Consider the following 26327-nt stretch of genomic DNA (forward strand, 5'->3'; position numbering starts at 1 on the left):
CACGGCGCTCCCTCCCAGCCCCGTCCCTATCCGGGCTCCCGGCAGCGCTGTCCCCGCCCCGCAGCGCCTGCGCCCAGCGCCGCTTCCTGGTGGCGGCGGGGCCGGGCCGGTACCGGGGCGATGGCGGGGCCGGGGCCGGTGCTGGCGGCGGCGGCGGGGCTGTGGGCGCGGGGGGCGGCGGGCGGGGAGGTGGTGGCGGCGCGTCCCGGGGCGCTGGAGGAGGAGATCGTGTCGGAGAAGGCGGCGGAGGAGAGCCACCGGCAGGACAGCGCCAACCTGCTCGTCTTCATCCTGCTGCTCACCCTCACCATCCTCACCATCTGGCTGTTCAAGCACCGCCGCGCCCGCTTCCTCCACGAGACCGGCCTGGCCATGATCTACGGTGAGGGGCGCCGGGACCCCCCCCCCCTTCCCCCTTCCCCCCCCGCCCCGGGGAACCGAGGGCACAGCGGCAGCGAGCGCCGCCCACCCTGCCCCGGGCACTGGGACCCCCATCCAGACCAGTCCCCGCTCTGTGCTGGGCCAGCTGGGGCGCCTGGGTTGGTGCCTCGCCGCCCGCTTTCATGGGACCACCAGCTGCCCACCGCTCCCTCCTCTGGTGCCTGGTGGCCCCTTGCCAAGGGGCTGTGACAGGGTTGACGTGGGTGTCTGCGTGGGCTGAGGGGTGCGCGGATCCCCCCGACACGCTGCATCCCCAGCCCGATGCGGGGATCCCCCCGACACGCTGCATCCTCAGCCCGATGCGGGGATCCCCCCGACACGCTGCATCCCCAGCCCGATGCGGGGATCCCCCCGACACGCTGCATCCCCAGCCTGATGCTCTCATCTCGCTGGGATGGCTGGGCTGCGTGCCCTGTCCCGGCTGGCCCCGTGCTGAGCGTTATGTGGCAGCTGCTGGAGGATGGGTCGGTTGGTTCCCAAACCCTGGCTGTCGGGGGCTATCAGGGGCTGTCGGGGGCTATTGGGGGCGGGGGTACTCCATAACCTCTGGCAGTGAGGAATGGGTTGGGTTTTCCCAGGCAGTCTTGCAGGGTGGCATGGGTGAGGCTGGTGGGGTCGGGGATCACCGCATGCCAAATGGCCTTGAAGCCACCTCGCGGAGCAATGGCAAGTCCTGCTTACCTGCCCCAGGGCTGAGAGGGGGGCTGGGGGCAGCACGGACCAGGCTGTGCTCTGGTCAGGAGTCTTGCATCCTGAACGCTGTGGCCAGGTGTTATGTTTCCACTGTGCGTTTAGAGGGCCTGAATTTCCAGAAGCTGTCCAAGAAGAGTGGAGAGGCTGTTTGGGGAGATGGTTCCACCCTTTGCCATGCTCAGGGACCCGCAGGGCCAGCAGCTTTACGTCCTGCTGCTCAGGGAGCTGTGCACATGAGCCTCTGATCAGGGGCTTCCTCCTCCTGCTGTGCCGGGACCTCTGGGTGAGATGTCCCACACGTGTGCCCGTGGGTCGGGGGAGCGGAGCCATAGCTGGTTGGGTTTTAATGGTGGCCTGTGATTTACTGAGGTGACATGAAGTGGCCCTGCCATTGTATGAAGGTGCCGTACGCGGCTTTGCCCGCGTTACCTAGCATGGCTTGGAGTTCAACCAAACTAGGACTGTGAGTTGTGCTGGGGGAGTCATTAACACAGCTATGGGTCCTTATCTAGACAAGCTACGTTGAGTTTAGGATTGGAAAGGTGTCTTCTGCTGAGTGCTGTGGTCAGTGGCTCTTCTCTGTGCTGTCCTTGCCCCTGGTTGTGGGTGATGGGCGACCAAGCTCCGTCAGAGCACCAGTGTGGGCCAGCCCCCTGCCCAGCAGAAAGCGTTGCTGTGGAGGCTATGGCTCGACCTATTTGGGTTGTTGGATTTTGTGATCCTACGTTTCGGTTCATTGGAAGTGTCCGTTCTGAACGAAGGGGTGGAGACACTTGCATCAGCCCAGAGGCACAAAATACTGGCTGCCTTTTCGCATTCCTGCAAGCCACTGCTGAGGGAGGTGCAGGCATCGCTGGCCTCCTGCCCGGGGCAAGGGTGGTCACCTCCCGGGGACAGGAGCTGTGCTGTGGGAGCACGTGCTTCCAGCACAGGTCTTCCTTCTGCTGCCCTGGAGCTCGCTGGCTCGTGGACTTTCTACTCCTCTCATGCTTTCAAACTTGCCATTAACCTTGTTCTTCTCCTGGAGTTTGCTGCTTCTTGGTCCTCTGTTCTCCCTGACCCACCTGAGTGCTCTCCTTTGCTCTCAGAGGACAGCTCAGGTCGGTTCGGTCTCCTGCGGATTTGTAAAACAAATCTTTTCTGTCTGCTCTTTTGCAGACTGCACTTAGAGAATTGCTGGTGAAATCGGTAACATCACCCATCTGGTCATGCAGAAAATTCCAAGTTTTTCCCTGCTACCGAGGCTCTTGGCATTTGCTGCTCAGGTTGTGAAAGCTGCATAGGAAAAGGGATGTGTAGTTTCCCAAGGAATGGTGAGATGCTGTTTTACAGCGACCGCTTAAAAGCTGCAGGGAGCAAAGCGGGTGCTGCTTCTGCTTCAGTGTCCCGGCCCCCTGCCATGCCTTCAGCCCCGGGGAAGTCCGTTGAAAATGTGGAAGTGTGGCAGCAGGCAGGCTGCAAAACAGACCCTGAGATCTGGGCGAGAAAAGCAATTTGGTTTTTTTTTCTAATTAAAAAAACCCCAGCAACTAAAATAAAATTTTTGCATACTTCTTGCCGAAATACGTCAGAGTTTCCTTTGTGTTTCCCTTTCTACTCTAAGTTACAAGCTCTGGCTCTGAGTGGATTTCTGTCTTACAAATCATGCTGTCACCTCAGAGTTGATGATCAAGAGCTGGACACAGGCTGGGTCATCTCAGGGTGATAGACAGTAGGTGTTTGGTAGCCCCTAAGCTTCATTCCGGTGTTTAAAATGAGGTTTCTGCCTCCAGGTACTCAACATTAGGATGGTTAATTGAACAATTTTGTTTCAGTTCTTCTCAGGGTCTGATGGTGGATGTGGCAGGAACTTCTGTAGTTTCCTTGTACTTGTTCCCACTTGGCCTGTGGATTACGTATGTCTAAATTGCTTGTTGTTAGGATGTCTTCAGTTGCTTGCTACATTTTTTCTTTCCTTTCGGTGTCCAGATTAATGCTTGCCTGGGGATCCTGTGCGCTTCCATTGTTGTTAAGTGCCTGGATGTGAATATATTAGTCTTCATTTAAACCCTTACCTCGGAAATGTTCAACAGCACCTTAAAAAAAAAAAAAAGCCTATGGGCTTTTATTCTTTTTAATGAAGTTGGGAGAAATGCAATGAAAATAATCTCTTACACTTTGCATAAAAGAACTCAATTAATTTACCAGCTTTGCCTTTAGCTTCTCTACTCCTTGCACTTTCAGCTGGCAGCTTCCTCGGTGTCAGGTTCCCTCTGCTCATCTCCCTCCCAGGGCTCAGTTTTGTAAAACTTTTGGCTGCAAGAGCATGTCGATACTGGCAGAGCGGCTCACGGGTTGCTGCTAGGACGGCACTTCAAGTGCCAAGAGAATTTGAACCATTTCCTAAGAGACCGTCAGAACCAGGAGGACCTACACGCTCCCCTGGCCTTGGTCCAGGTAGCCTGAGCCCAGGATGGGTTTGGGGTCTGAAAAACCTTGGCATCGACGTCAGGTTTGCCCCCGGTGCCTCCAGTGAGCATCATTAGGTGGCGGAGGGGGTCGGTTAAAGACCCACCGTCGGGCCGGAGGTAGGGTCATCTTAACGCTGCCAGAATAACTGGCTTTAAGCAGAGCAGCCCCGTGCTTCCCCTGTAAGTAGCTCTGGTGGTACCTCTGTGTCGGGAGCTGCTGGGGTGATGGCTGGCTGCTTCACGTGCGGTGCCCAGGAGCAATTTGTGCGGATGTATATTTGCACGTGGGCATCTTTTCCCACCCTGCTCCAGAGAGCTCTGGGAGCCTCCCAGGCAGCATGTTGCAGGGCAAGATAATATGCCTGATTTTGGGACCCCCAAGCACAGTGGTCTTGGCAGATTCTGTAGGTTTATCTGTCCCTTTTCCCTTACCTCATTCCTGGCCAGAGTGGGAATTTGGCTGTGGCTGGAGCACGGCCGGCACGCGGGGCAGGGAACAGCTGCCCGGGCAAGCGAGACGGTGAGGACAGGCAAGGGATTAAGAGTAGAGAGGAGGGTGAGTCAGGATCCCTTCTGAATCCCCAGCAGCGATGTCTGTCCATCCCTCCCTCCTTCCTCCTGCAGGGCCTCTCATCTCAAAGTGCTGAGCCTGGGCATTGAAGGGGTCACTGGGTGCACTTCCATCTGAGCAAAGGCAGGCAGCTGCTGCTGCTGGAAGTTTCTGGCTCCTGTGTGAAGATCTAAAATAATTTATTTTTTTTTTTTGTTAAAAACCAGCTTTTTAAAAGCCACCCCAGGTAGCTCTAGAGGGCTGCAGAGTGCGGTGTGCCTGGTGCTGCCTGCTCCGTAGGAGTGGAGGAGCAGTTGCAAGGATAGAAGGTAAATGAGCTCCGGTCTGGCTTTCCTCCCTTTCATTTGACTTCTCACTGTGACTGTTTAAAGCTGCTTAACAGTCCTAATAACCCTTTGAAGCTCATCTTATCTCAGTGAAGAGTTTTGGTTGCCTGCCATGGTACCTTGGGGGTCATCATCTTCTGGGTGAAAGGAAGCCTGAGTGTTTTATCCCGATGCTGCGGTGCCATGCACCCCCCCGCCATGTGCTCATGTACATACGTGCTGTGGCATCTCAGTGTTCTTGACATCCTTGCCTTCATTTCTGTACTTATTATTTCTGGAGCACTGGATGACTGCAGGGAACAAAGAGGCTAGCAGAAAAGTAAGCAAAAGCATTCCTCTTTGGTGTCCCCCTCTTAGTGACGCTGGTGTAAAAGCAGCTCAGTGCAGCATGATGTTCCCTGGAGCAGCTCTCCTTGCTGGCCGTGCCTGGCTGTGCCGAGAGGGACCTTTTCTGCTACTGTCGGGGTGGTTCTGTACCAGCAGTGCAGTGCAGGGTGAAGCAGTGAGCACATGGTCAGCTGTGCATGCCTTAAAACCACCTGTAGCCTTGCAAGAGCAGCTCAGCTGCGCTGCAGAAGTGCCGTGTTAGACCAGGGATGGGCTTTGGGTGCAGCTCCCGGGTCTGTTAGACCAGGGACGGGGCTTTGGGTGCAGCTCCCGGGTCTGTTAGACCAGGGATGGGCTTTGGGTGCAGCTCCCGGGTCTGTTAGACCAGGGACGGGGCTTTGGGTGCAGCTCCCGGGTCTGTTAGACCAGGGACGGGGCTTTGGGTGCAGCTCCCGGTCTGTTAGACCAGGGATGGGCTTTGGGTGCAGCTCCCGGGTCTGTTAGACCAGGGACGGGGCTTTGGGTGCAGCTCCCGGGTCTGTTAGACCAGGGACGGGGCTTTGGGTGCAGCTCCCGGTCTGTCGGCCCGGTCCCTGAGACAAGCCACCCTGTGTCACTGGTGTGGTGGGTTAGCAGTGGTGACTCTGCCTGCAGCTGATTCTTCTGCCTCTGCTCATGGTCTGAATGCGTGCCTGGGTGGCCCTGCTGTGCACGACATCCCTGGGATGGGCGGCGGGGGCATTTTTCTTGGCCATAGGCAAAATGAGCTCCTGGAAAACCACTGTGAAGGGAAGAGAAGGCAAAAACCAGGTGGTAGATGGGGAACTGGCTGCAGGAGATGCTGGGTGTGCTGGGACCCCACAGCCTCCTGCCTGGCCGTGGCAGAACTCCTGCCCAGGCTCTGCTCCCATGGGATGGTGGCAGAGGAAGAGTTGGGTGTTCTCCAGTCGGGGTTGTGCCCTGCCTGTAGGAAAGCACAGAGCAAGATCTTAATTAAGGCAACAGTAAAGCAGCAAGAGCATCCTAGGAGGCAAATGGAGAAGCCGCCTGAGTGTTGCGGTCTCTGTTGAGTTCCCACGTGTCTGAAAGCTTTTCATAAATGTGTGGTTCAGAGATGGGGTTAAGATCTGGGATTTCTGTGGCGGCTCAGTGCTGCCTTAATCAAGGAGTTTCCAAACCCTTTTGTGCTGAAGGCTACGTGGAAAGGTGTCTTGTGGGACATCCCTCCTCCCCAGCCTGCAGATGTCAAAAAGCTCTGCCAGCAGAGTGTTCGGCACACCGTGTGGGTGAGAAGGAGCTGGAGGAGCCTGCACTGTGTGAATACCATTAATCTGGATGCAAGACCTCAGAGCGCAGCTCATCAGCTGTGCTGCAAAAGAAAAGTGCCGTATAAATTGCTGACTTGCAAATTAACCCCACGATACTCCTGCGCAGCGGCTGAGCCGGAGGCAGAGCTGGCTCACGGGGCTGCCCTGGGGCTGCTGCTCCCGGTGCAGTGCTGAGGCTTGCAGGGGGGTGAGGAGCAGACCTGGGTGGTCGGCCTGGATTGGGAAACTTCCACGGTTTTCATAAAACGGGGATCGCTGCGGTGTGGTGCGAAAGCTCCCGGGTGTGGGAGGAGGCTGTGTGGTGCTGCAGCATCCTATGGAGGATGCTCACCATCCTCAAAGGGTTCGTGGTGGTTGCTGTGTATTGGTTTTAATCCTCTACCAAAGTGGAGGGTTTAATGGATTTCTGTAGTGGCAGAATGTGACGCCATCACATTTCCAGGTGCAGTGGGCAGTTCGGGCACACGTGAGCAGCACCTTGCCCAGGCCCCCAGCTGTGCACCGGCAGTACCAGAGTGCTTGTCCTAAAAAAACCAGCGTGCCCTCAATGTCAGCTGTTTGCTGCACTGGAGGGAGGGTCTGGCTGATTGCTGGGTGATTAAAAGCCTTCAGGACCAGTCTGTGGCTGGTGTTAGAAAGTCCACATGAGCATGAAGCATTTGCATGGCTCACGGAAGGACGCAGATGGTTCGGTACCGCTCAGGCAGTTTTGGACGGTGGTTGGGCTCAGCAGCTGAGCGAGAGGGTCAGGATCCTGACATGCCTGATGCTGCACCCATGCTCAAAGAGATTGTCCCGGGAGTTTGCCATGGCTTGTCTCACTGACACGTGTCCCTCTCCAGGGGTCCTGGTCGGTGTGGTCCTGCGCTACGGCATCCATGTCCCCAGCGATGTCAACAACGTGACCCTGAGCTGCCAAGTGCAGACCAGTCCTGCCACGCTGCTGGTGAATGTCAGCGGGAAGTACTACGAGTACACCCTGAAGGGGGAAATCAGTGCCCAGGAGCTCAATAATGTCCAGGATAACGAGATGCTGAGAAAGGTAAGGGAGTCAGCAGCTGAAGGGGTGAGCAGTGCTCCCCCCTCCCCCCGTGGGGACCAGTCCTCTGTCTGCTGGATTAAGTGATTTTTTTATTATTTTCTTTTAAACTTCGGTCAGACTGTCATCAGCTATAAGTTGAACACAATGTAATGAAACTCTAGTTTCAGCTGATCTTAATTTAAAGTGTTTAGACTCTGGGCTGTGTCTCCAAAAGATCCCAGACACATCCTCAGCATTGACCCAACAGCATTTCATCTGTCAGGGGTACAAGGTTTCCTCCCATACATTTTATGTGACATTCTTATTCGTGTTTTGTTTTTCAAAGTCTTTAACAAATCGTTTTACTGTTGTTTGTTTGTTTGTTTGTTTTGTTTTGTTTGTTTTTTTCTTAACAGGTGACTTTTGATCCTGAAGTGTTTTTCAACATTTTGCTTCCTCCAATTATATTTTATGCAGGCTACAGCTTGAAAAGGGTACGTGCCTTTACAGTGCCTATGTTTTTAGTTCCTCTGCCTCCAGAGCATTTTTAATACTTGGGAGTGCTATCATGCTTGCTCAGCAGGCCCAGGCTGTGGAGCTGGGTACAGTTTTCCCCAGGACATGTGGGATTGTAGGAAGCAGGAGGGGTCAGTCTTGTCTGCCCCTCTGCCCTGGGAAGGGTCAGTGACTTCAGCCGTACCCAGCACGGGTTTGCACAGGGGGGGTTGAGGCCAGCTGGGGCCATTCCAGCCATCCTTGCTTTCGAAACACGTAGGAGGGTGGGAATGTTTTAGGAAGCAGCAGCTCTCTGAAATGCTGATTTGGAAGGAAAGGAAAATGATCCTGTTTAGCTGGCGGGAGAAGGAAGGAGGAATGCTGCTGGGTTAGGAAGTCAGTTCCCAGGACTGTACCTTATTAAATACACAGGTAGAAGAAAATGGTGTGTTCATGTTTATTAAGGCTGCATTAAGATCTGCTGGTCTGGCAGTGTACGCCGTGGCGCTGGGCACTGCTCAGCCGTGCTTGGCCAGCTCGTGGTGTCTGAGCCAGGTCCAAGTTGCTACAGACACTGTGTGGGTGCCTGTGCAGGCTTGAGATAAATGGTTAGCAAAATATAATTCGGGTTTGGTATTTTATTTTTTCCTTGCCTCTTTCTTCTAGAGGCACTTCTTCAGAAACTTGGGATCCATCCTAGCATACGCTTTTCTCGGCACTGCAATCTCCTGCCTGGTGATCGGGTGAGTGGTTGGAGCTGGTCGGGCTCTCCCGCGGGGGTTTGAGCCGTGCTCGGGGGCAGTGCCCTGAGACCAGAGCTGCGGCTGCTAATCCCAGCCCTGAAGGATCACACGGGCTCCCTGCCACCGCTGCTCAGCAGAGGCAAACCCCACTATTTACTGTCCAAACTTCTGCTGCGTGGACAGGGCGATTACTGTCTGATTGCACAGTGGTTTCTCAGCATCCCACGCAAAGTAGTTACACACCTGGCAAAGAAAATTTCACGCTGCTTTGAAGATTGTCTTGAAAAAACCAGTAACTTCAAATTAGTGCAAGCACAGCCCTAACAAGCGCGAGACACAAGAGTAGAGGGCAGGATCGTGAACGCATGTCCTGTCCTTACTTGCTGGGAGCAGGTGCCTAGCAAGCACAGATTGTGTTTCAAATTATTTATCCCGGCGCGCAGAGGGAGCTGGATGATTCCCACTCTGAACAGCAGCACGCAGGCTGGCGTAGGGTGTTTTCCACTGGAGAGTCCGGTGGTTTCAAGCAAACTCAGCATCCGCATTATCTATTCCTTGCTGAAAATTTCAGCCATTTCAAAGTCAGGCCAAGGTCATCCCACTGGAACGTGTTAATGTGAAACACTGCAAAACTTTCGCAAGACCCCACAAGTGTGGCTGCTGCTTTTCTTTAGCCACGTTATGTGTGTGGAGGAGTTTCAGTCCCGCTGCTGTGGTGTGCGTGGCCCGACACTCGCCTCCAGGACTGTGGCCGTGGGCTTTCGCTGGGCTCAGCTCATCCAGTACAGTTCTTTGGTGTTCCCGTGTTTGGATAACTTCAGGGGTTAACCTGGCAAATTCAGGGTAATTGAGCCCATTTGAATGTCGTTTTAATGCACTGCAGAGATGAGTAATTCCTTCTTCTCATCACCAGCTCTGTTGTGTATGGCTGCGTAGCGCTGATGAAAGTCACTGGGCAGCTCGGAGGAGACTTCTACTTCACTGACTGCCTCCTATTTGGTGCCATCGTGTCGGCTACTGACCCTGGTATGTTACATGGTTTATTTTTCCCCCTCATTTTACCTCTGTTTTGATCTGCTTTGAGTTGTGGTGAAGCGGGGGAGAAAGTCTGAAACCCCTGCAAGTTCCCTCCTTCTGAATTTTGGAGTTTAATTTATTTGTGACATTCCTAGAAGTCAAATTCGTCTCCGTGCCTTTTTGTTTCCTTCCAGGCACAGGTGATATCCCTTCCAAACCTCTGCTTTCCCGAGCCTTGGTTTCCAGGGAAGTCCTGGGCAGCCTCTCTCTTGAATTTGCCGGGGTTTGGGACAGGTCCTCTGTGTCCCTGCCGCCCTGTGCCAACAGCTGGTGCCGAACAAGATGTGTAACGGGGGGAAGGTTCGGCTGATGGTTTTAGTTTAGTGATTTTTCTTCTGTTTCCATTTGGGTGGGATTTTGGAAGGGGCTTATCTAACTGAAAATTGATCTTAACGAGCAGTACTGAGGACAGTAGTGACATCTGGGTCTACTGATGGGCTTTGTAAATCCAGACTATGAAGAACATGCCTTGTCCAACTGAGTTTTGCTTAGTTCACGATTGCTTTTACGTGGTAGCTGTTTGCATGTTCCACCCTACCCTAGAACCACAGGACCACAAAAAGGCCTCTCTTTCTTCCTTCCCTTTGCTGAACAGGGCTTGAATTTCTTCCTTTGCAGCCTGGCTGCTGCGCTCGAGGCCAGCCTGGTGGGGCTGGGGAGTGGCAGCATCTCCTCCTTCCCGATGTTACGTAGCTTTGGTGCATCTTTTTAAATGCAGATATTGGTCAATTTTGCTTGGAAGGGAGAGGTCACACACCTGGATAAACCAAACCTTCTGCCCTTTTGAAACAAGTGCCAGTGGCTGTCGTTTCCAGATGAACTGGGACTTTTACCTGCTCATCTTAACAATGAGTCATGTCTGTTTTCAAAGGCAAAATGAGGAGCATTGTATGTATATGCATATAAACAAGAATGATGCTGCAGAACATAACCTGCAGCATAACGTGGGAGTAAGCCACATCTGTCTGCCAGGTGGAGATTTGAGATGTGTATTCCCCATGAGTTTTTAATAATTTATTTTTTGTGTTTCCCTAAGACTTGCCAGGTGTGCGGCTATTGCAGCTGATACTTTTATTATAAAAAAAAATCCCCAAACCCAAAGTTAAAAAATAAGGTAAAATCATTTCCCAACTTCTCCAAACGTGGGCATACATTCAGACCACTGGTTCCTTTAGCAGGGAGCTGCTCCCACGTGGCTGCGAGGTCGAGCATCCTCCCCGTAACTTAGCCAGGGTGTCACCCTCGAGAGGGGGGCACACTGGCAAAGCAAGGAGCAGCTCCCAGACCCGACAGCCGTGTGGTAGGTCTGATGGCGGGTGGGCAGAGGCCAAGCAAGGACTGTAGGTAGAAGTAATGCTTAGAAATGCTGCAGACGGGCTGTCGGTGTCGCATCCTTTCTTCAGGCTTTGAAATGGGAACAAGAAAATCCCGCAGGTAAAAATGGAGCATTTGCCTGGGCATAAATGGGTTAAACCCCTTCAGTGTGCATGGATGAGTCCCTGAATGCTGTTTTAAAGGACTTTCAGAGAAGTTAATTGGAATTAGCTCAGCCCTCCACAGCAGTCTGAGCTGTGCACAATGCACCGTGTGCAACATCTTGCTTGCTTTAGATGTTGTGATCTTTTTGCAAGGCTGATACGCAAAATCTGCTGCGTTTTCATTGTCTTCCTGGAGCTGCTGGATCGCGGAAGGGCTTGAGGGTACTCTGATCTCTGCCATGTGGCTGCAAATCACAAGGAACTCCCACGTGGGGTTTGAGCTGATGCCTGGCTTTTTCCAGATAGGTCTGAAACGTTAACACATCTGTGCCGGCACTTGCAGTGTGTCAACCTGGGTTGAATCTGAGGATTTCTCTTGGAGTATCAGGGATGGAGGGAAAAGATAGCCATCATCCTGGATAAGTCTGGCCTTCTGCAGGTGGAGGAAGGCTCTCCTTGGTGTTCCAAGCTAACGGCATCCCAAAAGCTTGGTGACACCAGCTGGTGTCAGTGTGGTATCATGGTCCAGTCCATGAGCTCAAACCCTCAGGAAGCTCAAGAGCAGAGTGTGCTCATATCTGCCCGCTAAAGACTCAATAGATCTAATGCCCGGGATGTGTTTTAGTGAAAGGAGGAGGAGGGAAATGATAAAGCAAATCTAAAAATGAAAGGGCAGAAGGATGACTATCAAAGGGAGCATGGGGGGTGGCTGGCACCATCGCAGCAGTTGCACAGATGTGCAGGAAGGCAGCTTTCTAAAAAGGGGCTTTTTGTCTTTGATTACAGTGAATTAATGGCACCTTTTTAAATGTCTTTCTATTTTTCTATTTGTCAGTGACTGTTCTTGCCATATTCCATGAACTCCAGGTTGATGTTGAGCTGTATGCCCTTCTCTTTGGCGAAAGCGTCCTCAATGATGCCGTTGCCATAGTGCTGTCTTCGTAAGTGTGTTCTGTTTTTATTTTTAATTGTTATGTATGTTACATGTCAGGGGGGACATGGGGGGAGCCACTAGGCCTTGCTCCTGTAAGATAGGAGCATTAGTGTTTGCAAGCACAGATTTCCTTATTAAGTGTCCTGAAAAGCTGTAGTGACCTTCTGAGTCATTTCCTCATTGCAGACGGCAGCTTGAAATTGCAGGTTGTCCCTGCAACTTTGCCCTGCGTGATGGGAAGTTTTGTTTTGCCTTTATGGTAGTTGACCCAGCCAGAAGGAAGTTTTTATGTCCCTCTGAAATGGGAATAGCACCAAGTCTGCTTTTCAGCCCCAGGATCCCACTGAAAGCCCTTGCTGGTGGCTTTGCTCCTGCCTGCCTTCCTTCCCATTCACAAATACCTGCTTTTGTTTTGGTGGAAATAGTTGGTAAAGCAGCTGTTCCCTTTCTCTCTGCACTTTCTGTGCATCAAGAAGATGGTGCTTCTTGCAGCCAGAGTTAATACCCTGGACTGAACACACGGGAAACTTGCTAGCTTTCTAAAAAATGTTTTATATTCTTTAATATTTTATGTCCTGTGCATGTAGGACGTATTTTATCTGCGTTTTCACTGTGTTGTCATCACGGGAATTTGTTTGGAAAGATATAATATCTGCAACGGTGACAGGTTAATGTATAGCTAAGACTAATGCAGAAAATATTTCTGGAATACATGTCACTCCAGCATGCTGGTTGCGTGGGTTTTGCTGAGGTGGAGGCAGCAAGTAACATACTGTGAGCTGTGTATCGCCACCCGCATGGGTTGTATTTACTGAATTGAATGTTTCTGTTGAGGTTTCTGGAACTGTTTGTATTGCTCGCTCTGGCTTTTGTGCTGGATGTGTCACTGCTAGTGCGAGAGTAAATGCTGCACAGCCAGGCCGTGTTGAAGCAGTGATCCTGAGTGAGGAAGGGACGGGGTCTTTCAGCCTGTGCTGGGAGGTTCAGAGTGGGACTGGGTGGGTTCGACGTCAGAGTAATGAAATTCGTGGTGGATCTCCACGCACGTAGGTGACTGCACAGCGTGCAGCGATTTGCCTCTTGCACTGTTTTGGTACCAGCGTTGTAGCCGTTGCTCTGATTTCCTGCCTTCCTCTTTCCACAAGCTGAGTTCAATCCACCCCCCTCCCTGAAATAAGATAATTTGCACCAAACCAGCAGCTCTGAGCTGCAGCCAGCAGTTATTTTGCAGCCATGCTTTTGTGCAGACCGGCCCAGCAGCACGCTGACTTGCCAGGGGTGGCTCAGCAGGGAACCCGTACCCATTTTAGAGCTTGCTGTGGTCTTTGTCTTCAGGGTCCCCGTAAGCAGTGTAAGGCGGGTCAGCACGGTGGGTATCGGTCGCTGCAGGTATCTCAAGGGCAGCCTTGAGCCACCTGGACAGAACCACATCTTGGGTGCAAGGAGGAGGTGAGGACCTCTTGCACCGAGGAGGAGAGTGCCTCCAAGAGCAGTCCAGAGCTCCCGTTTATGGTTCCTCTTTTTTAGATTTAGCTTGGCGTTTGCCTGTTTCATGGCAGAGACGTAAGTAGGGGAACTGCCTGGGGATGGTTCTGCTCCCCCAAGCACGGCAGGACCTGCTCTCCAGTGAGGAGATGCAGGGGTGTGTTGGGAAGATGGGGAATGGGGTGGCTTCTGGGCAGGTGGGCTGTGTTGATGGAGGAGCTGCCACCGGGGTGACAATGGGTGGTGGGTCTCACCTTGTCCCAGGGGTGAAGAGGGGCTCCAGCCGCAGCTGGCTGGGTGCCTGGGTTCGGAGATTGCCCAGAGAAGCTCCTTGCACATGATGAAAGCGGGTGCTGCAGGCACTGTCCCCACGCCGGCGGAGGATGGGGAGCTTGGGGGACTCTGTGGGTCCCACCGGGAGCTGGGTGTCCCCGAGGCTCCTCTCCTCCCTGCCTTCAGTCCGGGACCCCCCGTGCCTTTCTGTCCTGCCTGGTGCTGGCTTGGCCTGGCCTGGCGTAGTGGCAGCGGGGCGGTTGCAGGATGAAGGGGAATTGAACCCAGAACCGAAAGCTGGTGGGCAGCGAGGAGCCGGGGCTGCGGTTTGGGAGCGGGGGGGGAGGTGTCACAGGGGCTAAATGCCACAGGGAGCCCCGTGGGCAGGGAGTGGGGAAGTAAAGCACACAAAGGGCAGCTGTGGATAATGTCTTATCAGCGATGCAAAAAGCAAAACCAGAAGCAAAACTGTAAGAGGTTAAAATGCAAAACCAACATCCAAACAGTCGGTTATGGAGGGGAAATGAAATCAGTCTGGATTTTAAAAACAAACAACCCCAAACCCCAGAATAAGAGCATGCTGGTGAATGGGAAGTATGAAATGGGGTTGACAAAAGAAATTAAATCACAGGGAGAAATCTGTGGCTTGCAGCGTAGAAGACAATGCAGAAAAATGAAATGTATTAAAAGCAAGGAAGTTTAGCAAGGGAAGTGACCTGTGACCCGTTGGAAAGGGGAGGATTGTCATTGTGTTGCAGAAAAATGTTTGTGTGTCGTTAGGGGGGAAGGCTGCAGGATGTGTGTGCTGAGCGTAACTTGAGGGATTAAACAGAAAATGATGAAAGTTCACATCCAGGAGTTTTAACAGAGCCAGCCGAGGGATTGCTAACTAGGAAGCTGATGTTTTTGATATGTTTACATCAAATAAAGTGATGTAAGGAGTCAACAAACGGGATTTAGGAGATGGATAAGGCCACCCCTGTATCCCAGCCTTTCCAAGTAAAACAGCAAAACGGCTGGTGCAAGGCTCAGCTCCTCAGGAGTTAGGAGGGAGCAGGTTCAGAGGTGGGATCAGCACGGCAGACCTATTTGCCATCTCATCGCAAAGGTCTGTTGAAGTTTGGGGGATGAAGGTAACAGCGTGGCTGCTGCGAACCGCATTGTGCCGTTTGTTTGCCTTGCTGCCCTGCAGCGTTTCACTTTGGACTCGGAGCAGTGCAAAATAAATGTGGTGCGTGTTAAATGCGGTAAAATGGCAGAACTTACAGTTCTCCAGGGGATATTCACATCAGCCGCCTCTGTGGAGTCGACGGAGAAACGTAGGCTTCCCACTTGAATGCTTTGTGGTCCCAGATTTCCTGACTGTAGAGAAAGGTGGTGCCAAACCCCCGGAATACCATCATAAATGACGGGCTGATGACTAGCAAATGTATTTGTGGGAGATCGTGCAAGAGACGGGCTTTGGTCCAATGTTCTCTAAGATCTAGAAGGAGCAAATGCAGACCCGTGCCCAGGAGGGGTGGCTGAACAGCAGAAAGCCAGCCTGGAGCGAAGGGGGTCCCGAACTCGCGGGGACGGGGTGGGCGTGCTGCCGCCGCATGCTGCAATCCCAGGGGAATTTTGGAATCCCTTGGGGTTTGTCTCCCTGGTTTCTCAGGCTCGGTGTCTGCAGCGGTCGTAGCACTTCATGGTGGAGGTGCCTGAGGAGCGTGTTGTTCTTGTGTGTGCTTTCCCTCTCTCTTCCAGTTCAATTGTTGCGTACCAGCCGGCGGGCGACAACAGCCATACATTTGATGTCACAGCGATGTTCAAGTCCATCGGGATCTTCCTGGGGATATTCAGTGGATCTTTTGCAATGGGAGCAGCTACTGGAGTTGTGACAGCTTTAATATCCTTTTTGTTGGGTTTTTTTCCAAATGTTTGCATAGCAGCTTTTTTTTTTTGCTGTGCTACATCTCACCCAGGTGCATTGTTTCATGACTTTTTGCTTAAATTAATGAAAGGCAGCACCACAGCCTTGTTAGGGGCAGGCTGTGTAGTGTTGCTGTGATACGCAGCTGGATTTGAAGCGCTCTTAGCCTACAGTTTCTCTCCAAATTATCCTTAACCATCTGCCACGTCACCAAGTTCACCAAACTTCGGGAGTTCCCGTTGCTGGAGACCGGCTTGTTCTTCTTGATGTCCTGGAGCACATTCCTGCTGGCTGAAGCGTGTGGCTTTACAGGCAAGCTCCAGCCCAGTCCTGCATCTGGGACAGAGATCGGCAGGGGTGATGGGGCTACGGTGTTTTGCTTCCCCCAGTATCAATTGCAGCTGGGGCTCTCCCTCTGCTTTCAGAAGTTTTAATTATTTTGGGTTCTGGGGTTATTGCATTAAGTCCCCTACACTGTTGGGGTGCAGCTCGGTTCCCTTTTCGTGACCAGGGGTCTAATGTGATGCTCTGCTCTCCAGGTGTGGTGGCCGTGCTCTTCTGCGGGATCACGCAGGCCCACTATACCTATAACAACTTATCTACGGAGTCCCAACACAGAACGAAGCAGGTGAGAGCTCCGCAGCCCCCCTCAGCCTCTCTGAATTTCAGTATTTTTTCCTTCCCTCTAGCCAGAATTAGGTGTATCTGTCTTTCTACAGATGGATTTTACTAGGGTTGCTTCTGCAGAAGTATTTATCGCGTGATGGATGGGGTCACATGTTTTTCCTGTTAAATCTATGTAATGTCTAACTTGCTTTTAATTTGTTTTTCTCTTTCAGTTGTTCGAGCTTTTGAATTTCTTGGCAGAAAACTTCATCTTCTCCTACATGGGACTTGCACTGTTCACCTTCCAGAACCACGTCTTTAACCCTACCTTTGTGGTGGGGGCTTTTGTATCCTTTGGAGCCCGTTTTACAAGACAAAAAAAAAAAAAAGGAGAGGTGCCTCATTCCCAGTTTGTATTTTTCACTCAAATGTATGGGGCTTTTTCCAGTCAGTCTAGATTTATTTTTAAAAGGGGATTTCTCCCATGTAGTGGTGCCTTTACTGGTTATTTTAAGGAAATGGAGATTCTTTCCCAACTTTTCTGGTGGGGTTTTCTTGGTTTGTTTTTTTTTTTCTTTCCCATCTTCTCTCCTTTTGTGGGCATTCAAATCAGCTGCTGCAGGGACACGGCATTCGATGTAAATGTGGTGCAGCGTGGCACCAGGGGTGGCTTTGCAAATGGGAACTGCCTGGTATAGTCATTTATTTCCTCTTTTCTCTGCTATTCCACTTGGTTAACCCTTCTTTTGTTGGTCAAATAGCACAGTTAAAGCTGCAGTAGATGTCTCTGAACGATGTCATGAGAAAGATTTCCCCTTCTGCAGGCTGATGCTAACAGAAACAAGCTATTTGCCCTGGTATGTCTCAGAAAAACAAGGATTTTGAAGGAATTTTTTTCGTATCACGAGGAAGCTAGTTCAGCTGAGCAGAATTATTTTCACCCTTTGCCTGCACTGAAGCAGGTTTATACTGGTAAATTATACTGGTAAATAACACTTTGTTATCTTTGCCAGTGCTGGTGCATGGGTTTGCAGCGGGGTCGGCTGGATTTCCCTGATGAGCTTCTGTGGAGTTGCAGTGGGGTAAAGAGAGTGAAGAGCAGGGAAGTGCCGTTTGTGTGGTTAGATGGAAATTTTGTGCTGTGCCTCTTCAGTAGGAACTGGCTAACTCGCTGATGAAATAGCTCATTCATGAGAGAGATCATGAAATGTGTCTCTTATGCAAATTCATGATGCTCAGGAAAGAACATAAAAGCTGGAAGCATTTTCCATATTATTCAAGGCTGAGCTGAATACTGGCTCCAAGATTATTTTTGCCATCTGGGTGCTGGTATTAAAAGATACAGCTTCAAAGATAAAAAGCAATATGAAGGGGCTGGTGATTCTTGTATCTCGCAGGCTATGAAAACAGAAAGAGTATTAGATTATTATTTTTTTCCTTCGTAGCGGCTGCTGCTTTCATTTTACTGAATAATCTTTGGGAACGGGACTTGGCTCAAAGCTTGAAACCCAGCTGTGAAGTGTGGTGTGCCGGGGAATGTCAGAGGGGTTGTGGTAGCTGTGGTAACTTGAGCTTCACAGAGGACAAATAATTCTTGGGGTGGAAAACGGACCCAGCAGGGGAGAGCATACAGTGGGAAATGGTGTTTTTTCTCTCCCCTCGCTAGTCTAACCTGTCTTCTCATCATTTCCCTTGTTTATTTGTGCTTGTCTCTGTATGATATTCCTGATTTGCAATGCGTGCTTTGCTTTGGTGAGGTAGTAACATGCTCTTCCCACAGTGCCCGGCGCCTCTGAGGCTCCCCAGCATTTCCATCAGGCAGTAGAAACTGGCTCTGTGTGCAGAGGTGGGATGCGATGGGAGACATAGGAAGAGCCATTTCCTTAACGTGTGCAAATACAGCTTGCTATCTTCCTAGGAAGAGCTGCCAATATTTACCCACTGTCATTTTTACTGAATTTGGGGAGAAGAAATAAGATCGGAACGAATTTACAGCATATGATGATGTTTGCTGGTATGTTACCGCATCTTTGCCTCTGACCACGTGGCCCATCTGCACTTCCTTGCCCCTGAGCGCCTGGACATATTCCTTATTCAACTCTAAATCTCTTATGGGCAATGTCTAGAGAAGAGGCCGGGCAGGGAAGGGCTCCCTTAGGCTCAGTGGTGTGAGCGCCTTGGTTTTGAGGTGTAGGAGTGACCTCTCCTGCCCTGCGCTCCAGCGCACAGCGTGGGGCAGGAGGAGGGTTTGCCTTGCTGGGTTTGGAAGGGGTGGTGGTAACGCCTGCCTTCACAGCATTGCGGTCTCCTCCAGTGGTGGATGTCCCTCAGAGGGACAGGACCACACGTGGGCAGCACGATGGAAGCCCTGGGTGGGGAAGCCTGTGGTGGGGGCGGCCACCTGGGCTTGTGGGCTCACGCAGCTCCTCCGCCGTCCCTTCCCCCGCAGGGCTGCGAGGAGCCATGGCGTTCGCCTTGGCCATCCGCGACACGGCCACGTACGCCCGACAGATGATGTTCAGCACGACGCTTCTCATTGTCTTCTTTACGGTGTGGGTTTTCGGCGGGGGCACCACGGCCATGCTGTCCTGCCTGAATATCCGGTGAGTGGCACGCGTGGGGCTCTCCTGGCGCAGCGCGCCCTCTCCCTCATCCCGCTCTCATCTCGAGGTGCTCAGTTTGAAGAGACAAGAGGAAGATCGCATCCTTCCCTCCTGGACCACGGCACGTACCCACCTGGCATTGCTTGTGCTAACCCTCTGCTTGTTTTTTGCTCCACAGAGTCGGTGTGGATGCGGATCAGGAGAACGTGGTGAGTGCGGCGGTGCTGGCAGCCTCTGTAGAGGGGTTTGCACTGTGCTGATCAGTGCAGGGGTTACAGCGAGAGCCCGTGAATGCCCGTCTGTGCTCCACTCCCAGCTGTAGGAGAGATTTTAGCTCCTCTAGTGAATGAGTTTGCAGTCAGCAGGAGCCGTGGCTTTTCTGTGCTCTCGGTGGTTATAATGAGGCTTGCTTTTATTCGGTCAGAGAGCAAGGCATAGAATAACCGCTGGACTGTTTAGTAAGTCCACGTTACTGCTAGAATAGATTTGGTCTCTCCCTTGCTGGGTTTGAAGTAAACATCAATATGTGCATGACATGGAGGTGCTCTGCCTCATCCCAGTGTCCAGAGCAGTACAGAAATGCCATTTACTGACTCATTTAGTGTAGCATCTTCTGTCCAACTTTTACCTGAGGGTACCCTCAACCTCTCTTTTGCCTCTGTGTTTCCTATGGGTAGTTATGTGGCAGCCCAGGAACCACCGACCACGCTGGGATAAATGCTGGAGCCCTGCGGTGTTGGGAGTTTTCCTGCCTGGTAGCCCTGAGCTGTCTCACTCGTGCAGCAGCAGCTTGGTCGTGCTGCGGCTGTGGCTCGACTTGATTTTAGTGTGGGCTCTGCACCTTGGAGGTTCATTTTATTGAGAGCCATTTACTGAGCTGTTCACCTCCTGCAGAGAAAGCATCAAATGCTAAAGGCAGCCCAGAGCCCTAAATCTGAAACCCAGACTTCTGTGAAATACATAATTGTATTCATAGTCCCCTCTAAACAGTTTTATATTTTTTCTCTGACTAAAAGGAAGCCAGGAGTCCCCGTAACACACGATTATTTGCACACTAAAATCTCAGGTGAGATTTGATGGAGGTTGGACTTGTCAGTCACTATTAAATGTGATGTCCAGATGCAGCTGCTGGCTCCGAGGCACTTTAAACCTTGGGGCCAGAAACAGGAGGGCTCTAGCAGAGAAACGGTCACTCTGTGCTTTGATACCACCTCCCTAAGGCTGTCGTACGCTGCTAGATGCAGAGTGCGGTGCTGGAAGCACCTGCTGTGGTGTGGACGTGCTTTTACTCACGGCAACCCAAATTTTTCTTCTGAAGAAGCAGTGGGAAGGTGCGTGTCTTCTTACGTTCCCCTGGGGATAACCTCCTGGCCCTGATGCAGGTCGTGGCACGTTGCCCTGCTGCTGTTTAATGTTTTGCTTTCCTGCAGGGTGTCCCGGAGAGCGAGAGGAGGAGTACGAAAGCAGAAAGCGCCTGGCTTTTCCGCATGTGGTACAACTTTGATCACAAGTATCCTTGAAGGGCAGCTGGCACGTGCCATGTCACATCCCATCCGCTTGGTCGGCTCTGCTGACTTGGAGCGTGACCCGCTCCCTGCTTAGCAGAGGAGCCAGCCTTTATTTCCCATTACACCGCTGGTTTCTGGTTTGCGCCTCCTCATGTCTGCGGCTGCAAGAAATGACCGTTTCCACCCGCGGTCTGTGGGGATGCGGTGGTAGCTCAGTTCAAAGCTGGGCTCGCCAAGGCTGGAAGCCCAGGGGCTCCTTGATGCCAGTGGCAGGTGGGCAGGAAGGGCAGGGGGCTCCTCATTTGTGGCCCCGTTGCTCAGTCTGTGCCTCCCCTCCCTTGCAAATGCTTTGCCACGGGTCGGCGGAGGAGCGATCTGCCAGGCTGAGGGGGACAGGGTGATGGGGTAAGTGATACTGCTGAGCCTTTTCTCACCGGGACTGTGCCCTGGTCCACTCGTCCCACTGCGCGTAGTTGCATTCCTATTGCTCGTCCCTGTAATTCTTGTGCTTCCAGGGACTTGTGTTTCTTTCCTTCCTGCGATTGCTTGGAGACACCAAGTCCCTCACCACTACCTCTGCACCCCACACTTGACTGATACCGGCCAGTTCCTCTTTCTTCCTTATCCCTCTGCACAGCTATCTAAAGCCTCTGCTGACACACAGCGGTCCTCCTCTGACGACCACGCTCCCTGGGTGCTGTGGGCCTATTGCCCGGTGCCTGACAAGTCCACAGGCGTACGAGGTGAGTCCACCAGTGTCCTTTCTGTCATGGTGCTGGTGGAGTTTGACATGTTTATGTTTCTGAGTAGCTTTTGGATGCTGCTCTGCAGCGTCGAGCTGGGAGCCTGTGGGGGGATCCGGTGCTGGGGCCGATGGATGGCACGTCTGGTTACGGTCACGGCGCAGGAGAGTCTGTGATTCGGTGCCTCTGTCTGCTTGTTCACTGCCACTGTGCGATTTCAAACACGGCTATTCAGGAGCAGTTAAACAGCCGTTTCCTCCTGTTCGTTGCCCAGAATCAAGAGCAGCTGAAGGACGATGACTCTGACCTCATTTTGAACGATGGGGACATCAGTCTGACCTACGGGGATTCCACCGTCAACACTGACTCTGTCGCATCCAGCGGCACGTCGCGGCGATTCGTGGGAAACAGCTCTGAAGATGCGCTTGATCGGGAGCTCGCTTTTGGGGACCATGAACTCGTAATCCGGGGAACACGCCTGGTCCTTCCCATGGACGATTCAGAGCCACCGTCAAACGTCCTGGATAACGCAAGACATGGTCCAGCATAAGGTTGCTCAGTTTAATTGACAGTAATATTTGCATATATGATCAAGAAATATGTACTACCTAAAGTCTAATGCATGTCTCAAAATGTCTAAGCTGTATAAATATTATTTATATGGTGTCAGAAGAATATAAATATTCTCTGCCAAGCACTTGTGAAGAACAAGCTGCAAATTTAAGTTAAAAACTGTGTTGACTGCACTGTGTAGGGTGGAACTGTTTTAGCGTAAGAGTCTTTTGCACACAGTGAGCTTCTTTAATGTGTGATTTGACGAAGGGTGTAGTTCCCAGCGGGGTAAGTAGAGGAGCTGACTCCCTGTTCATCCTTTGAGCCTGGGAGAGGAGGGTAGGGAGGTGCTGGCGAGCAGTGGAAATCGCTTTCTATTCAGATGAGGATTTTTTTAATTTTTTTTTTTTTTTTTTGTCTCTGATATTTGGGTAGTCACATTTGAAATATCACATAAAATCTGCCCATAGACCCTCTTGCCGGGCAGTGACCAGCGATGAGCTTGTTTTGTGGGAACCTGAGCTGGCACCTGGAGACTTTCTGCTTTTTAGGGACCCTCTGCCCAAGCCCTGCTTTAGCCGGCTAACGGCAGGCACCGGCCAAAGCTGACAGCACGGGCTGCGGGTGTCTGGCTGCTTGGCTGGGAGCAGGAGGGAGAGAGGGTTTGTGTCTGTAGTCACGCTTAGGAGGAGGTGACCCCACAGACACTACACCAGGCATGCACAGATTTTAGAGCCGAGTCCATCTTTCAGTTGTGGCTCAAGCAGCTTTCTAGAACCAGGCGTCAAATCCTCAACTGGTAACTAAATATCACGTTTGGGAAGCGGCTGTGTCTTTGTGCAAGCAAATCTCTTCTCCTGCAGCCACAGGCGTAGCTAAGATGTGCAGAGCTACCGCAGCTGCACACGGGGCCGTGGAGCCCAGCCAACCTTGAACACAAGCTTTATGGCTACAAAAAAAAAGACACGGTACCTCCGGACCTCTCCAGAAGTGCTGAGCATCCAGGTGGTGCTGAAGGGGAGTTGTCCGTCCGTCCTGTATAGTCAAAAAATCATTGCACTTTGTTTAATAACTCCTTAGCATGCTTGTGTGTCTGTAATCCCCTCCCCGATCTCTCTCGTGTCTCTTACCATTTAATGAGAAATGTTTGCGAGTTGATCTTTTTTGTTTGGTTGGTTTTATAAATTTTTATTTTCTAAGGAAGAGCACAGAACAATTTGCGATTTCACACTAGTGTTAAAAGGATTTACTCTGTCGTTGTGGGAATGGCTAAAAGTGCAGTGAAATTGTTAACCCTGACATCCTTCTTTTTCTCCTGAAAAGGAGAAATCACAGAAATTTGCTGTATGTAATTTTATTGTCTATTTTAGCTACAGTTTTGCTATACAAACCTTTCAGGGTTACTGGTGCACTACAAGCTCGTACTGGAGTTAACCTTCTCCAGAGAGCTTAAACAGAGATGTTTAAAAAGAGAATATATGAGAAAGAGCCAGGTGAGTCCGAGCACTCACAGCTCCCATGAGCTTTCCCTGGAACAAACTCTGCATCTGTCAGGATCTGACCCTGAGACCTCAGAGAAGTGTCCCCACGGCTGTTTTCCCCAGCACCACCTGAGAGTTGGAGGAGACAGAAAATACTGAAATTTTGAGTGTATATGTATAGTTGAGAAAATAAATCTACACTTTTTTCTTTTTCGTTTTCTCAGGTCTAATGTAACATTGCCTTAAATTTATGGATGTGAAGCTGATTATTTTGGCAGTTTGTCCCCAAGAAAACGCTTTCTTTTTCCTTCTGAACAAAATGTATAAGTGTTGCCATCGGACCCCTCTACAAGAGGGGCAATGCTCTGTTTATATTGAGATAGGGCATCTTCCTTGCACCAGTAAATGGCAGTCTCGCTGTTAACATAGCTGTTGGATTAGCGCTAGCCTCTTTGTTTCCTACTATGCAGGAATTCCATAAAGTGTGCATTTGATATGATGTCTGTAACTTAACTTCATGTGTTTAAAAAAAAACCAAAAAAAAGGAGGAAAAAACAAAAAAAAAAGTAGGTACCTGTTGACTTTAGGTTTACCGCATCACTTCTACATCCTGTTTTTTGTTTGTTTTGCCTTTTTGAAGAGGTATAATAAATAACTACCTCTTGTTTTTTCCTGTATAGTCTGACTATGAATTCAATTTACGAAGCTGGCATTGGTGCAGCCGGAGGCACAGCGTGGCTCTGCTCCCCTGCAAGCCCCCGGTCCCATCGCAGGACCCGTGCAGCGGCGCGGTGCAGGGGCAGCGCAGGGCTCCCTCCCGGGCCATCCTCAGCTGAGGTGCACATCTGCAGCCCAGCGCTGCCGGGTGGCTGCAGCATAAGGTTTTAGCATCACCTTGGTAGCATTCCTCTCTTTCTGTGGCCCGTTGACTTCAGTAATTTATCCACCCTCTTTAAGCTTGCCAACTCATTACCGTAAGCCTCAGCTTTTGAAGCCGGTGACGGTTCAGTTAGTACACTAAAGAAATGCAAGTATTTAAATGATGATTTTGTGGGTTACCTGTGAGCTCTTATGATCCATACATAGTATAGCCAGGACTGTTTTGAATGGTCTTGGCGAATGAATCCAAGTTGAAATTCAAGATTGATTTAATACCTGACTGATACTCATCCTCGGCTGATGATTTGCTTTGTCCTGCTGCAGCAGAGGATGCGCGAGTGCCTGTTTTTCAGATGCAGAGCCCTGATGGCTTGCCTGCTGCAGATGAAGTTCAGGGTACCTTGGAGAATCAGCCCCCGAGACCTTTTGCCAAATAGATAAGACAGCGCCAAGGAGGCAGTTTACAGCTCCCACGAAGATTTAGAGAAGGTGCCCTTCTGTAAATTGAATTTTCATGGTTTTTGCACATGAAAAAGCATTGTAGGTAAAGTTATGATTTGTACTGGTACTGTCAATTTGTGTGGTAATGGCATTAACCCCGTAGTTGTGGTGTTTGTGCAGCTGATCTGTGATAGCTGATGATCACTGTTGGACCTTCTGTTTACACTGACTAAATCCTTTACTGTTGCATTGTACTGTGAAAGAAGGATTATGGGCCTATAAAAGTTTTGGGGTTTGTTTTTTGTTTGGTTTTTTTGTTGGTTGTTTTTTTTTTTTTGTTTTTTTTTTTGTTTTTTTAAATTCTGGAATGTGTGTACCGTTTCATTAATTCACACAGAAATAAATCTGTAGCAAAGTGACGATGTGCCACTTGACCTTCTCCAGATGAGTTTGTTCCTGGCCTTTGGCCAACGGGTAAGGCAGCAGCCACGGATGGAGATGCTGAACCCGGCGGGCTGGAGGGCAGCCAGGCTGGGGTGCACACCTCCTGCCTTCCCCCCCCCGGCTCCGGAGACACAGCCCAGCCCTGGGACCGTCTTCCCTTGCAGCAGCAGGTGATGGGGAGCAGAGACTCCAACAGGCTCCGTGAACAGCAAAACCCAGCTGGGGGTATCACTCACACTTGCCCTGGGGCAGAGGGTGGACCTGCGTGATAGGCATCGCTACCAAGTGTTTGCAAAATCGAGGCTCCTGAGCTTTTGTGGGCCTTTATGTCCTGTTTTTGTTGAATTTGCAGTTGGCCTTGTGGCAGGTGATTCTGCCCCGTCTCCCATCTGTACGATTTTTTTTGGTGCTGTGTGCGGTTGGAGCAGCCGGAGAGGTTGGTTGTTCAAATGCTTTACAATCCTTCGATACAGAGGGCACCTCAGAAACTTCAGGAATCTGTTTTTGAGGGCTTTGGTTCACAAAGGACAACCTTCATCTTTTGAATGCTGTAAAAATACATCGTTCATAGCTCTGTATCTCTGCAGGAGGGTAACCCCTGAAACCTAGTTAAACACACTTGTCTTCCATCCATAGCAGCGGATAGCTGCGGGAATGTCTGTTCTGCTTTCCAAAGGGACTGTGGTCCTCACGCGGCTGCAGCTCACAAAAGCGCTGAGTCTGCAGGTGAGAAAGACTTGTCCCGTGTCATGCTGGTCATGGGTGGCCTCTGCTACTAGAAGTCACAGGAGTAGGACAGGAGACAATGGTGTTTTATTTTCTTACTGTGCTAATTCCACCGTGCACTCTCACACCTCAAACCCCCGATAATCAGAATAAACACCGCTAATGCCGCTGTTCACATGCCATCCAGCCCGGGCTTGTGTTGTACTCGGGCACGTAACTAAAACAAACAAGGATGTGATTTAGCAATTGAACAAATGCCTTTTGGCAGCTCTTTACCCCCACAAACCCTCAAAAAGAAGTGCAGCACACCCCTTACACGTGAATTGCTTTGTTGAAGTAAGGTACGATGCAGGCCCTTGGGCTCACGGTGCTATCTGCAGTGCCAAAAACGGAGCCGGGACCAGCCAGCGTGCAGGCAGACATCCTCCGGGATGGGCTCGCTGTGCCATGACCTGGCATGTTGTTTCAGCCATGCAAAAAGGTTTTGGATAGGTGCTGTTCAGCGGCACTGGAAGCAGGGATGAGGCAGATCCCTGTGTAGCCTGGGGAGGGGGATTTGCACCCCAGGTAGGTCCATAGAGCCGCCGCTTGCTGAACAGTCCCCGTTTTATTCGTTCAGCTCAATCTGAGCTGATGAGGGACAGCTTTCAGTCAAGCTGTCGGACCACCCGGCCACGTTCATGTGGGGGTCAGTGAAATGGGAAATGGGCCAATGCCTGGTGTCCACAGCCTCAAAAAAAATCACAGGGCTGTTTTCAGAGCAATCCTGTATTCCCGTGCACTTGGCTCT

At 51.2% G+C, this 26327-nt stretch overlaps 1 protein-coding gene across 1 annotated transcript; it reads left to right on the forward strand.

Moving 5' to 3' along the window:
* Window positions 1-105: 105 nt before the first annotated feature.
* On the forward strand, window positions 106-24667 carry SLC9A6 (solute carrier family 9 member A6). The gene is made up of 16 exons (XM_040614267.1): window positions 106-382; window positions 6979-7178; window positions 7574-7651; window positions 8319-8395; window positions 9309-9421; window positions 11786-11891; window positions 15389-15530; window positions 15761-15866; window positions 16094-16182; window positions 16394-16507; window positions 18063-18174; window positions 18610-18763; window positions 18942-18972; window positions 20194-20273; window positions 20909-21014; window positions 21289-24667. The coding sequence occupies exons 1-16, from the start codon at window positions 121-123 to the stop codon at window positions 21562-21564; spliced, it is 2046 nt and encodes a 681-aa protein (XP_040470201.1). The 5' UTR covers window positions 106-120; the 3' UTR covers window positions 21565-24667.
* Window positions 24668-26327: the final 1660 nt, after the last annotated feature.

Source organism: Falco naumanni, chromosome 14 (genome assembly GCF_017639655.2).
Source record: "Falco naumanni isolate bFalNau1 chromosome 14, bFalNau1.pat, whole genome shotgun sequence".
Classification (NCBI taxonomy): Eukaryota; Metazoa; Chordata; class Aves; order Falconiformes; family Falconidae; genus Falco; species Falco naumanni.

Excerpts from the sequence above, each read along its gene's own strand:
- SLC9A6 (XM_040614267.1), top strand. The coding sequence starts at position 121 with ATGGCGGGGCCGGGGCCGGTGCTGGCGGCGGCGGCGGGGCTGTGGGCG. Across the intron at positions 383-6,978 it reads CGGCCTGGCCATGATCTACG|GGGTCCTGGTCGGTGTGGTC; the intron begins GTGAGGGGCGCC and ends GTCCCTCTCCAG. Across the intron at positions 16,508-18,062 it reads CCTTTGTGGTGGGGGCTTTT|CTTGCTATCTTCCTAGGAAG; the intron begins GTATCCTTTGGA and ends GTGCAAATACAG.